The 12,177-nt window shown below is 44.7% G+C and overlaps 1 protein-coding gene across 1 annotated transcript in view; it reads left to right on the top strand.

The window, feature by feature from the left end:
* Positions 1-12,177, top strand: part of LHCGR (luteinizing hormone/choriogonadotropin receptor) — a 56,443-nt gene that overhangs the window by 32,004 nt on the left and 12,262 nt on the right. The window contains exons 7-8 of the mRNA XM_049651459.1: positions 3,694-3,762; positions 8,793-8,867. Of these exons, the coding sequence (XP_049507416.1) occupies positions 3,694-3,762; positions 8,793-8,867 (144 nt within the window). The remainder of the gene's footprint in view (positions 1-3,693; positions 3,763-8,792; positions 8,868-12,177) is intronic.

Below are 12,177 nucleotides of genomic sequence, written 5' to 3'. Positions count from 1 at the left end.
AACTTCTCCAAAGTAAGGAAGCCACTCTTTTAATCAAAACAAGGCAACACATTCTATTGTGCGCGACTGCTAAGAACAAAGCTGAAGAGCGACAACTAAAAAGGAAATGGTGAGCTCCATTCTCTGGGAAGTCGGGACAAGTAGGACCCAAGCTATTAAAAAAGACATGAAAAAATGTCCCAATACAAAAATGTCAATGATGCCAACACAGACCAAAAGTGTCAGCGGACCTTTGGAGAGTGAGTACACGTAGGGCAGCCCAGGCCACTAAAATGACCTCCTCCACCAGGAGCAGGAACACCTCTACCCCATTGAACAGTTCAATTAAACAGACTGCTGCATTTCACAGAAATCCTGTCCAGAGCAGGACAAGGGAAACCCCTGCCCTGTATTCTGGTCAGAGAGACGGAGGCTACTACAAGATATAATAATAATAATTAATAATAATAATAATAATAATAATGGCAACACATTAAGCATTTACTGTGTTCCAGGACTTCTTTCAAAGTGTTTAACATATGTTATGCATTTTAATACACACAACAGTCTTTTGGGGTCAATACTATTATTATCATCCCTATTTTCAGATTTGGAAATTAAGACACAGAGAGGTGAGATGACTGAATAAAGTAATTCAGCTAATAAGTAGTGGAGCTGGGATTCAAGCCCAGGCAGTTGGGTTGAATACTTGCAACCTTAACCATGAAGCCTCACTTAGAACAATGGCATTGTAAGCCCCACCAAAAAAAAAAAAAAAAAAAAAAAAAAAAGTACAAAATTCTAATATATATCAAAACTAGGATAAGAACAGCACATAAAAATGACAGAGAATGGGTATCCAGACAACTGCTGGCAGCTTTGCTTTGCTCAAAACAGAGTAGGGGCTACTTTTTTTAAATTCACTATACATGTAACTCCATCACTTAGAAGGTAGAGACAGTGGTAAGGGGACCAGACTCTGGACTCAGTTCTGTCCAGCAGACCATCTGATCTGTATATGGAAATGGTGAGAGCTATGTCATCCAATGCTGTAACCTAGGGCAAAGGCCCCAAAGTGGCATGCCCAAGGCTCACTGGGAGAGCTTGTTCTAAAAGTACAAATTCCTGGATACCACCACCAGATTCTGATTCCACAGATCTGCAGTGCACCTGGTCAGTAGGTCTGAGTCTGCATTTCTGGCAAGCAGCTCCGGTTGATTCTGAGTCAGGAGATGAAGGGGAAATGCTTTGGCAAACATTGGCTTGGACTCTAAGAAATCCAATTTCAAAGAAGTTCTGAGAAAAGAACAATATGATTCCTTTATCTACAAGAGATTGCTATAAAGGAATTCAAACTCCCAATGATAAAGGACTGCCAAAGAATTATATTCTAAATGTAAAATAAAAAAAAAAAGAATTCCAGTGGGATTGAGCTGCTAAGGAGGCAAGAAGATTGTGTGTAACTGCACAAGGCAACAGGCATAAACCAAGAAAGTACCTAGCCCCTCCAATTCTATCATACACATGAGGAAAGAAAACTACTGAAAAAAATGGCAGCCAGTAATCCTGGCTGAGAGCTCATATGTGAAGTTGTAAATTCAGAATTCTAGAAGAAAGCACATGAGAGCAGGAGAAGCCAGAGAAGGCTCTTCCTCACGTGGAAGGGTGAGGCCACTGCTCCACCCAGCCTTTTGACTAAGCTTCTGCTAGGGAGCAAGCATTATGAGACACCCGGGGGTTTTACAAAATGAATTAAATACACTTCCCCTGTTCGATCTGAACTAAAATTAATGAGGAGACCTTATGAATTATTCTGTAATCTCTGTATTTTCTGAATTCCAGTGTTCAAACATCATGCTTCAACCCTGAGTCCTGCTTATTTATATTCTGGTTTGTCTCAGATGTGCTGTGGATTGATGGAAAGAGACCCCCACCCCCAAATATACACCACACACACACACACACAGACCACAAGACAGAATTCCATGTTTGTTTTATTTAACAAAGGCTAGAGAAACCTTGCAGTCAACAGCCATGTGGAACAGGAACATCTGGGGAAGATATCTAAACTGTTTCTCAAGTCACACCCACCAGCCCACCCATGACATGGCCATGCAACTACCAGCAACCCCTTAAAGGGAAGCTAGGGTCTTGCCAGATGCTGGAGTTTAATTTGATGTTATACTATATAGCTCTTTCTCACTTGAGTATTACATCATTGTGCATGAAGGACTTACACAAATATTTCTAAGACTGTGCCTTTCAAACTTGCCCGGTTGGCTATGATTAGAAATTCACCTTACATACACCCATTTGTTCATCCAGTTCATTTAACATATACTTATTGTAATCCTCCCAAGTGCCAGGCACTACTCTAGATACAGGGGATTCTGCAAGGAACAGAACAGTTTCAAATCCTTGTGCTCATGAAGCTAACTGCTGGGGAAGGTAGATGATAAACAAGTATGTTATAATCCAGGGTCAGATGCTGATAAAGCCACAGAGGAAAAACAACTCAACAAAGGGGGATGGGAATGCAGGAATGCTGGGAGAAGGGAAGATGGTAGTTTAAATGGGCAGCCAGGAAGGGCCACACAAGAACATGTTATTTAAGCATAGCCCCCCAGGAAGAGGAAGAGGGGCCGTTTGGATATCTCAGGGTAGAAAAGTAGTAGCAAGCAGTGAAACTGACATGCTAGAAGTAGCCCCAGACACCGTGGGCTCTGGTCCCATTTCTGCCTCTTGTGGGCTTTAGACAAGCCATTTTCCTTTCCGAGACTCTTCCCTTCTTTATAAAATAAAAGCGTGCCACTTGATCCTCTCCAAGTTTGTTGCAGGCTCCAACATTTCCCGACGTCTGTCTTCTGAGGAGCCTCTTGTGTCTTATTCTGAACAGATGTAGATGTTTCTATGTATATGTGTAGGTATACTTTTAAGTATGTAACATACAAAAATGGTGGAACAAAATTCCATAAGTAGTACTACCCTAATTACATGCAACACACTCCAGTATCTTCCATTTTGTCCCATTCTGTTCTATCTCATTTTGCAAAATGCCGATTGCACCCGACTAAATCGATTTCGCTATCCACTAATTCGTCTTAAAGAACTGTTTATAGGCACTGAAATCTTCTTGGTTATGGAGCCAAATATGGCAGCAACCAAAACACATACTCATCCAAGAAAAGGAAAAGCTAACTCCATACCAGAGCCTTCCTCTGCCCTCTGCTTTCAGCCTCCCAGAAAGCACACATGCCCACACAGGCCTGAGGAGGCAGAGGCAAGACTTGAGCATTGGACGGTTCTGGCCACTATTTCTGCTTCCGCCGCTGCTTTCTTTAAGCTTGAGCAGACAGCACGACGACAGTGAGACATCGCTTTCTCATCAGTAAAATGGAAATGGCAATGAGGATTAAGTCATAAAATCGATGTCGAATAGCTGGTCAAGTATCTGGCACTTAATAAACACGTAATAAATTGGTGCTGCTGCTGCTGCCAAACTAGAGTGGTGGAGGTGAAGCCAAACTAGAGCAAGAAAAAAAAAAGAGAAAAACCCAGCTCCCTCTCACCAGGTCCTCAGAATCTAAAACATTAGACAGAGGTGAATGTTGCATACGCCAGTAATTATCTTAGTAGTAAATGTCACAGAAGGAAGAATGTGTGATTCCAAAATGTGCTGCTTTCACTGCTAAATCCTCTCTCCTCTCCCTTCAGCAAACTATATGGAAATGGGTTTGAAGAAATACAAAGTCATGCCTTCAACGGGACGACGCTGATTTCCCTGTAAGTATGTGCTATTTCCCCAGCTCATGAATAAAAATGAAATATTACTCTGGCTACCAGATCACATTCAATCTTCAGCAACTAACTCAGGACAAAAATAAACTTTCAAGTGGCTAGTCCTCAGTGTTTCACGCATGTTACTAGGCAACTGGCTGGCTAGAAACCCCAGAGCACCCTGATTTCAAAGACAGATGCAGCCCGGAGACATTCAAGTTGACAGTTTGCTAAAATATTCAACACCCTACTTTTAGTTTCATCTCACAGCCTCCCTCTCTAGCCCCTTCGCTCAGGTTGATGGCATGTTAGAGTCAGCACGATTTCAGTGAAGAAATTCTTCCCCCAGCCCCCCTGCAGAGAAAACTGGCAATCCCATTTACGGCCTAATCAGCCACAACAAGCACCCTCGCAGTCCCATCCCCCTACTGCTGGGGTGGGGTGGGTATGGGGAGCATTTTCCACAGGGTGAGGGGCCCTTGTGCTTACACCACATCGCACCCAGTCCCCAGTGTTAACAGCATTTAACTCAAGGAGAGCATCCCTACTAACTATCCTTCATTGTTTCCCACCTCTCTTCCCTTCTATGGCTTCTTTACTAAAAGATTGGCTCATTTACAAAGCCTACTGGGGCTGGGGTCATTTGAACCCTAACAGGTAGGAGTAAGGTAACAATCACCCTACAGTTGGATATAATAAAAACTAAGCAAACTATTGAAAACTTGAGCCTGAAAAGCTCAACTGAAGCCAAAATTAAGGAAAACAAATGAAAAGACTTTTATGATACGTTGTATCAACCGTAGTCTATACCAGTGCTTCTCATACTTTAACACACACAAGAATAAGGTGCAGATTGTTAAAACACAGATTCCTAGGCCCCACCTCCAGAGACTTTGCTTCATTGCGGCTAGGGTAGAGCTTGAGAATTTGTAATTTGAGCAAGCTTCCAGGAGATGCTGAGGCTGCCAAGTTGGGTAACATAAGTCTTTACAACATACTATTTATTTTAACTATACATATTAATTAAATACTCTAGTATATTGGTACCATGCTACAGAGCTTGGTGGTTATGAGAACAGATCTAAGAGTCACTAACTGGGTCTTAAACTCCAATGCTAGTATTTATCAGCTTGATCACGAGCAAGTTACTTAACCTATCCCAACCACAGTGTTCTCATCCATGAAATAGAGCTATTAATAGGCTTATTTTGAGGATATCCCCACCAAAATGAAAAGGTCTGTTTTGTATCCTCAGTACTTAACACAGTGCCTAGCACAGAGTAGGTGCTCATTTATCATTTATTACATTGCACAGCTAATTAATTACAAATGAATGAATGAAGGAAAAATAATTACATTTTTATGCTCTTAGCCTGAGTCTGGCACATACCAAGTGCTCAAGAAATGATAGCTTCCTATCATGGAGAAAAATTTCCCTCATTTTCTTGTTGACTTGAATCTAATGAAGAGTTCACTCTAGCCAATTGAATCTGTTTCTGCCAAATTTAAATCAGAGGCATATCCTCTCCTGGCACAGTGCTTTCAGATGCCTCATGCAGTTATTCACTCAACAAGGGTTTGCCAAGCATCAGCTATGTTTGAAGGAATATGCTACATTTGGGGTGGAAATGAAAATGAGTAAGGCCTGGTGTTTGCCCCACAGGAGCTTACGGCCGAGGAAGAAGCATTGCCAGATGGTATATAAACTGTATACTAAGTAGTAACTAAAACAGAAGACAAAGTGTGATGCCTCCCCTGAGAGAAGTAAAGTCTTCTGGGATTTCAAAGGCAGAAAAGAAGGAAATTAGAGAAAGCCTCCTGAGAGATGTAGACTCTGAGCTGGGCCTAAGTTGGACAGGTAAAGACAGAAGGAAAATGCATCCCAAGCAGAGGACAACAAAGAGAATGGCCCAGAGGGGGAAACATGTGTTCACAGAGCAGCAAACAGTACCTTTTAAAAAGAACTAGATGTGGGTTAGGGACAAAGCAGGAAGGGCCTTAGATGCCACAGTAAAGGATTAGGACTCTCTTTTATAGAAAATGAGAGGCCGTTGAAAGTTCTGGGATGGGAATGAAGTATGAGGGTGCTTAAAGAAGGTTCATCTGTTGGCAGAAAGGACAGTGGTTGGGGTGGGGGTTGCACAGGCTAGAGACAGATATCGGCTATCTGAATAGAGGGGGTAAGTGAAGGCCTTTGTGGCTGAGGTCACCTGGATGAGGGGGCAGAGTAAGAGAACTGAATATAAAATTGGGGGACACCAAGAGAGAAGGAAGAGAAGCAGAGCAAAAGCAAACAGAGTGGGAGGAAAACCAGCAGAAAACATCCTTGGGAGGTCAGAGAAAACAGGACGTCAGTCAAGAGGGCCTTCATCAGCAGTGTCCCAGCTGCATCAGGGATGCCAAAATGGGATGTGTACCTCAAAAAGTTCAACTAGTCAAGATTCTGTATCCCCCACATCTTACTGTTGCAAGAAAGAGGAAACCAAGAACACAAATCAGTTTGCCAAGAAAACAAATCAATTTCATTCATTTATTCATTCAACAAACATTAAGCATCGCCAGTATATATTAGGCACCATGTTAGGGAGCTGGGTCTGCAATGGCAGAGTGGAAAGAGTCCTTGTCCTCATGAAGCTTCTGTTCTAGCAGAAGAGACAGACAAAAAGGCAAGTAAATAAATGAACTTACTGCAGATAGGAATATATACTATGAAGAAAATAACCCATTACTGAGATCTATGAGAGTACAGGGGCTGTCTGGCTTTAGGTTAGGTGTCCAGGGATAGTCTGGCCATGGATGTAGGCTATCCCTGGGCCATGAAACGTAGGCTGAACCCAGAAGATGACAAAGAGTGCACTATGGCAATAGTGAGGGGAAGCGTATCGTGGGAAGGGGGAACAGGATGTGCAAAGGTCCTGAAGTGGCAAAGAAAAGTAGTTGTAACCTCCAGGAATTAAGAGGAGGCCAGTGTGGCTGGAGGGTCATCAACAATGGGAAACCAGTATGAGACAAACCTAGAGATGGAGAGCGAGCAAACCATGCAGAACTCAAGGGCAATGGAAAAGATTGTAAATTCTCTTCTAAGGGCAAGGAGGTCCCCTGAAGGATTGAAGGGGGGAGTAGGTTTCAAAACTGTCAAGCAAAATTTTCAAAGTGTACCTTCAACCCAGTTTCTACACCTTCCTCACAAATGGGCCTGTCCAAAGTTGTTCAGAATGATGACACCAAAGCCCTACAAAGTTCTTGAATTTTCTACCTACCTAAGTTAGGACAGGGTGGAGAGACACAGCACCAGAGGGTTGCCCTCAGACACCTCCAGGGTTCTGAGAGTCACCCCTTGTCATTCTCAGAGCACCCCACTTATGAAAATTTTGGGTGGGGCTCGGGGGTTCTTCCACTGTGCTTCAAGAGGTTATCCTGTGTGTGCTTCTCATACCTGGAAGGCTGTGTCACTTGAGAACCTCAAAGTGACCCCTAGGAAAATGTGGTAGACGAATCTGATTTATTTTTAACCGAGTTACATACTGCGGAGTTATCAGTACACAGAAAGATCTTTTAATAAAACACGTGAAAAGTTCTGTCATGAAATTTGAGCAATTAATTTGACCTGGCTGACATGACGATTATTTGCTCACAGAGCCCCATTTCAATGATTTATGACCATAACAGAACATAATTAAAACAAACCAAATCAGGGAAAAGAGCCATAGAGGTTTGGGAAGGAAATTTTCTTTTGATTTAGATCTTAAACAGCAATTGACTCTGACAACCTCATCTCTTTGAAAGTAGAAATACACCCAGGGGATAGGACTGTGTGAGACTGACGGGTGTATTCTGATGGAAGGGCTGAGGATTTCTGAGGAGAACGCTTAGTAGAAGCATGTGGAAAACAGCCACCCAGGGAGTGAGATGCAGGGGGGGTTGCAGTTTTTAAATGGCAGGGGTGATGTGGAGACATGCAGAAAGACAATGAAGAAGATGGAGAGCTAGGAGACGAACCAGGTGATTGCCTATGCCTCCCGCAAGGGAGGGGAGAGTGAGTGTTGGTCTATTTGTTTGCCATGTAACACTGTAACAGTGATGCAGGAGAATCCTGCTATGCTTCAAATCATCACATCGACAATGGATGCATTTTCCAGAATGCCCTGAGTCACCACTCTTCTGTTGTAGAAAGAAAGTGCTCAAAAGAAGGCTGGCAAGCCTGAGCCCAGGGACCCCTCTCCCAGCTCCCTCGTCCACCCAGAGAGGGGCCTGGGCTTGGAGACACCAGCATCAGGGCCCAGAGAGCAGGCTGCTCAGCAGCACCAAGCTGAGCTATTCCTGAACAGTTCACCCTGAGCTGCTTGGAGCTCAAGGAACAGAAGCCTCGGGTAGCTACTGCGTAGCAGCGTCTGGTCGTGCCACAGCCTTAACAGCAGTGGTCCTCAACACGCACACCTGAGGACTATCATGTACCCAACACGGAACCCCAACTGGGGCATGCTGGGTGTAGGGCAATTTTCTGCACAGGCTGTCCTTCCTCCCCTCTCCTACCCAGTGAGAATGCATATCTGAAAAGGGTAACTTTGAATGGACCCTACTTTTTCTTTTCAAGTAAAGTATTTGCAAACTTCAGCATATTGCTATTAACCAGCTCTGAGGCCTCCAAGGTCAGGGCAGCTGAGCACCTGATACAGAGCAGGCTGCGCCTCCACCCTTCAGCCTTGAACACTGGAGCAGCACTTCCATCCCCGCCCAGCTGTGAGGTAGCAAACCTTCTCGACTCCAGAACAGGAAAGGGTGAGGACTTGAAGCTGCAGGACAAAGCGTTCTACTGAGTGAGGGGGAATCTGCAGGGGAAAGGTGGGCCCAGACGTACACGTCGACAGTTTTACAATAAGCCTGGCACCAGCATGTCTTTTCCCCTTCTTCTACAATCCCCCTTTTCCCTCTACGGGCTGAGCACCGCACAGGCAGGCTGCTCTAAACGCACACGCAGCAGTGACTGTTAACCCACGAAGTGCCAACCCCACTAAGAACACTGTCCTTCCCCACAGGGAGCTCAAGGAAAACACACACCTGGAGAAGATGCACAATGGAGCCTTCTGGGGGGCCACGGGGCCTAGCATCTTGTGAGTACAGTGGTGCTGCCTCCCCTCCCCACCCAGTGGTCCAGCCACACTGTCCCCAGCCCGGTTTGTGACAGTCAGCCTCTGCATGGGAAAGGGCTGCCGTTAACCAATAACACTAACTGGGGGCACTGAAATGACAGAAATCGATGGTCTCCGTTCTAGAGGCTCAGAGTCTGAAATCAGGGTGTCGGCAGGCTCGTTCCTTCTGAGGGATGTGAAGACAGGATCTATTCCCGGCCTCTCTCCTTGCTGCTGGTCCTTCCTTCTGGTTGTGACAACGTAACTCCAGCCTTAACGAGGCATTCTCTGTGTGTACCTACCTGCCTGTCTCTGAATTTTCCTCCTATTATAAGGATACCAGTCATCCTGGATCAGGGCCCATCCCAATGACCTCATTTTAACACGATTACCTCCGTGAAGATTTCATTTCCAAATAAGGTCACATTCAGAAATACTGGGGCATTAGGACTTCCACGTGAATTTGGGGGAGACACAATTCAGTGTGTAATACCAGGTATGGAGGTCCACCTCATGTGCTAGCACAGGGAAGGCTGCCCACCTGGCATCCACTCGTGGGCATCCAAGGCCAGAGATTAGACTTTCCCGTGGCACTTGTCCAAACAGAGCTGAGCTACTGTGCATCAGGCTCCCTGAGGAGGCAAACAACAGAACCAAGTTTCCTCAACTCTTGGTAGTTTCATGTGAGGACATGCGAGAAAGTGTAAAGGAACAGGAAACTGAATCAAGAGTCTCCTGACAAAGCCTTGGAAAGCCTGAATATCCCATAGAAAACAACTGTAGCTGTAGTCAGGCTTCAAGCAAAAAGACAACAGGGTTCCAGAGGCTCTGCAGCTCTAACCTGGGGTGACCTCATCTTTCTTCCACAGAGGTGCCAGGCCCTTTACTCCCTACTCTAGTATGCTGTTACTCATTCACTCAACAAACACTGATTGAACACATCCTGTTTACCAGGCAGCATGCCGGAGAGACTGGTGAGCATAATAGCTCTGGTCCCTGCCTTTAAAGAGATTAGAGTCACCGAGGGGAGACAGCAATAAATAGGCAAACAAGTGGGTGATTTTGAAATTAGGAAAGTGCTAGAAGGAGAGTGAACAGTGCAACCCAGTTCATTTGCTTGCTTATTCATTCACTCATTCATCCATTCATTTATCCCATAACGATTTTGTAAGTCCCTACTGTGTGCTAGGTACTGGATTAGGCAGAGAGAGAGAAACAGAGCATAAGAAAAAGATGTCTGCCTTCCTTCACAGAATGGGGGAAGACAGACGAGGATCAAATAAGTAAATAAAATATGTAGTATGCAGATGTAGGCGCTGGTTGTGAGGGAGAAAAATTCAGTTGGCTGAAGGAGGAGTTCTAGGGAGAGGGAGTTACCATTTTAAAAAGGATGGTCAGGGAAGACTAACCTGAAAAGTGTCATTTAAGCAAACGCCTGAAATAAGTGAGGGAGCAAATTATGTAGGTATTGACAGGAGGGGCATTCTAGGTAGAGGGAAGGGCAAAGCAAAGGCCCAGAGGCAGGAACTTGCCTTGTGTAATGGAAGAAAAGAAAGGGGGCCAGTGTGGCAGAGCAAGCAAAGAGGAGAGTTCTAGAACATAAGGACAGAGAGGTGGCAGACAGCTGGGTCGTGAAAGGCCTTGTGACCATTATAAGGACTTTACCTGTGTTCTGAGATGACATGAGGCTTTACAGTTTTGATCAGGGGAAGGAATGAACCAACCCAGTAATTCTTAATCCTCGAGCTCCTACCAGTATCAACTCATGATTTTGTCTACTTTCCAACTCCCACCATTATTAATCCCAACTCTATTTCTTAGTTCTTGCCCCTATCAACTCCTAAATACTTCTTAACCCTTATTTGCTACCAACTCTTGACTCTGCTTCCTACCCTGCCACTGTCAACCTCTGTGCTACTTCCTAACCCCCACTACTGTCAACCCCAGACAGCATCCAGTTCCTAGCCCACAGCACTGTCAACCTCTGACTTCACCTAATCCCCAGCTCCTGCCAGTATCCATTCTGACTCTACTTCTTAATTCATGCAACCATCAACCCTTGACTCTGTTTACTTCCTAATTCCTGCCACAAAAACTCCAGACCTTCTCAATTTCCTAACTTCCATCACTCTCAATCCTCAGTCTCTCTCTACTCAACCTCATATTTTTGCTTCCACTACCTCATGGCTCATGCCAAGTGTTTTCTCTGCTGTGTCTCAGCTTCTGCCACCCTACCGCACAGGTCCTGTATGTCTCATGTTCAAAGTACACCAGACTTATAATCGTACAGGTTGGTTGAAGACTTTGCAGTCTAGCACACCCTGTAGGCAGAGCTCTTAGAGCAAGCTGGCTACCAACCCAGCCACTAGATAGCCAAAGAGAGTTGCCTCTGGGTCAGACACAGTATATGATGAAGTTAGTGTGGTCGTAAGACACCCTGCCTGCTAGTCTTTGCCTGAAGAGCTGCTTGGTCCACCTGCTTAGAAATAACTGCGAGTACTGGAGACACCGGCCCCGTCTTGGCCAGAACAGTTGGACCAGACCTAGTCTTATTTCATTAAGCAGCTGTTCTCATTACACGCTTAGAATGTAAGTGGTGTCTAGGAGCGTTCCTTCCACCCACAACCCAAAAATACTTCCCCACTGGTCTTCTACTGAGACTGAAAATATATTATCAGAAATTTTACTCCTCCATGATAAGACCTTGCCTTTTCTACAATCCTAATTTAAAATATATACCCCCCTCAAAAAAAAAAACCCATCAGACACACACAAGTTGTGTGCTGTATCCCTAACACATCCAGGATAACTCTATAAAGCAGGATGAGAACACTGGTTACCTAAATCAATGAGTACACAAAAGCAGCAGTAATCTGAAGCCCCTGAGGTAAATTCTGCTGTCTTAACTGTTCCACCAAAGGCCCACACTAGCCATCGCTCCATGTTGTCAAGTTCATCTATCAGTCATCTATTGATCCCCTCCCATGTGCTGGGCACTAAGCATTGGGACAATTTTCTGAGGGGGACTGTGCTGCTGGAAAAGTTTCACGGGGGCATCAGCAGCAACCACTTAGGAGATGGGCAGGATTTCAAAATTTCCACGGACTCTTCTTCCTCTTCACATTTAACTTGTTCTCAGACATTATCTCAAGTCTAGAAAAGCCAAAAAGTTTGGGACCTTGTTTACAAAACCTAAGCTTTCCACACAGTTCTGCTTGTCCGGCCAAGTGCTTGCTTGCTTGCTTTGGACTGGTGAATCCAGTTTGCCTTTAGAGAAGGTGCAGTCTGCATC

This window comes from Panthera uncia, assembly GCF_023721935.1.
Source record: "Panthera uncia isolate 11264 chromosome A3 unlocalized genomic scaffold, Puncia_PCG_1.0 HiC_scaffold_11, whole genome shotgun sequence".
Classification (NCBI taxonomy): Eukaryota; Metazoa; Chordata; class Mammalia; order Carnivora; family Felidae; genus Panthera; species Panthera uncia.
This window is presented reverse-complemented; position numbering and strand designations above follow the sequence as displayed.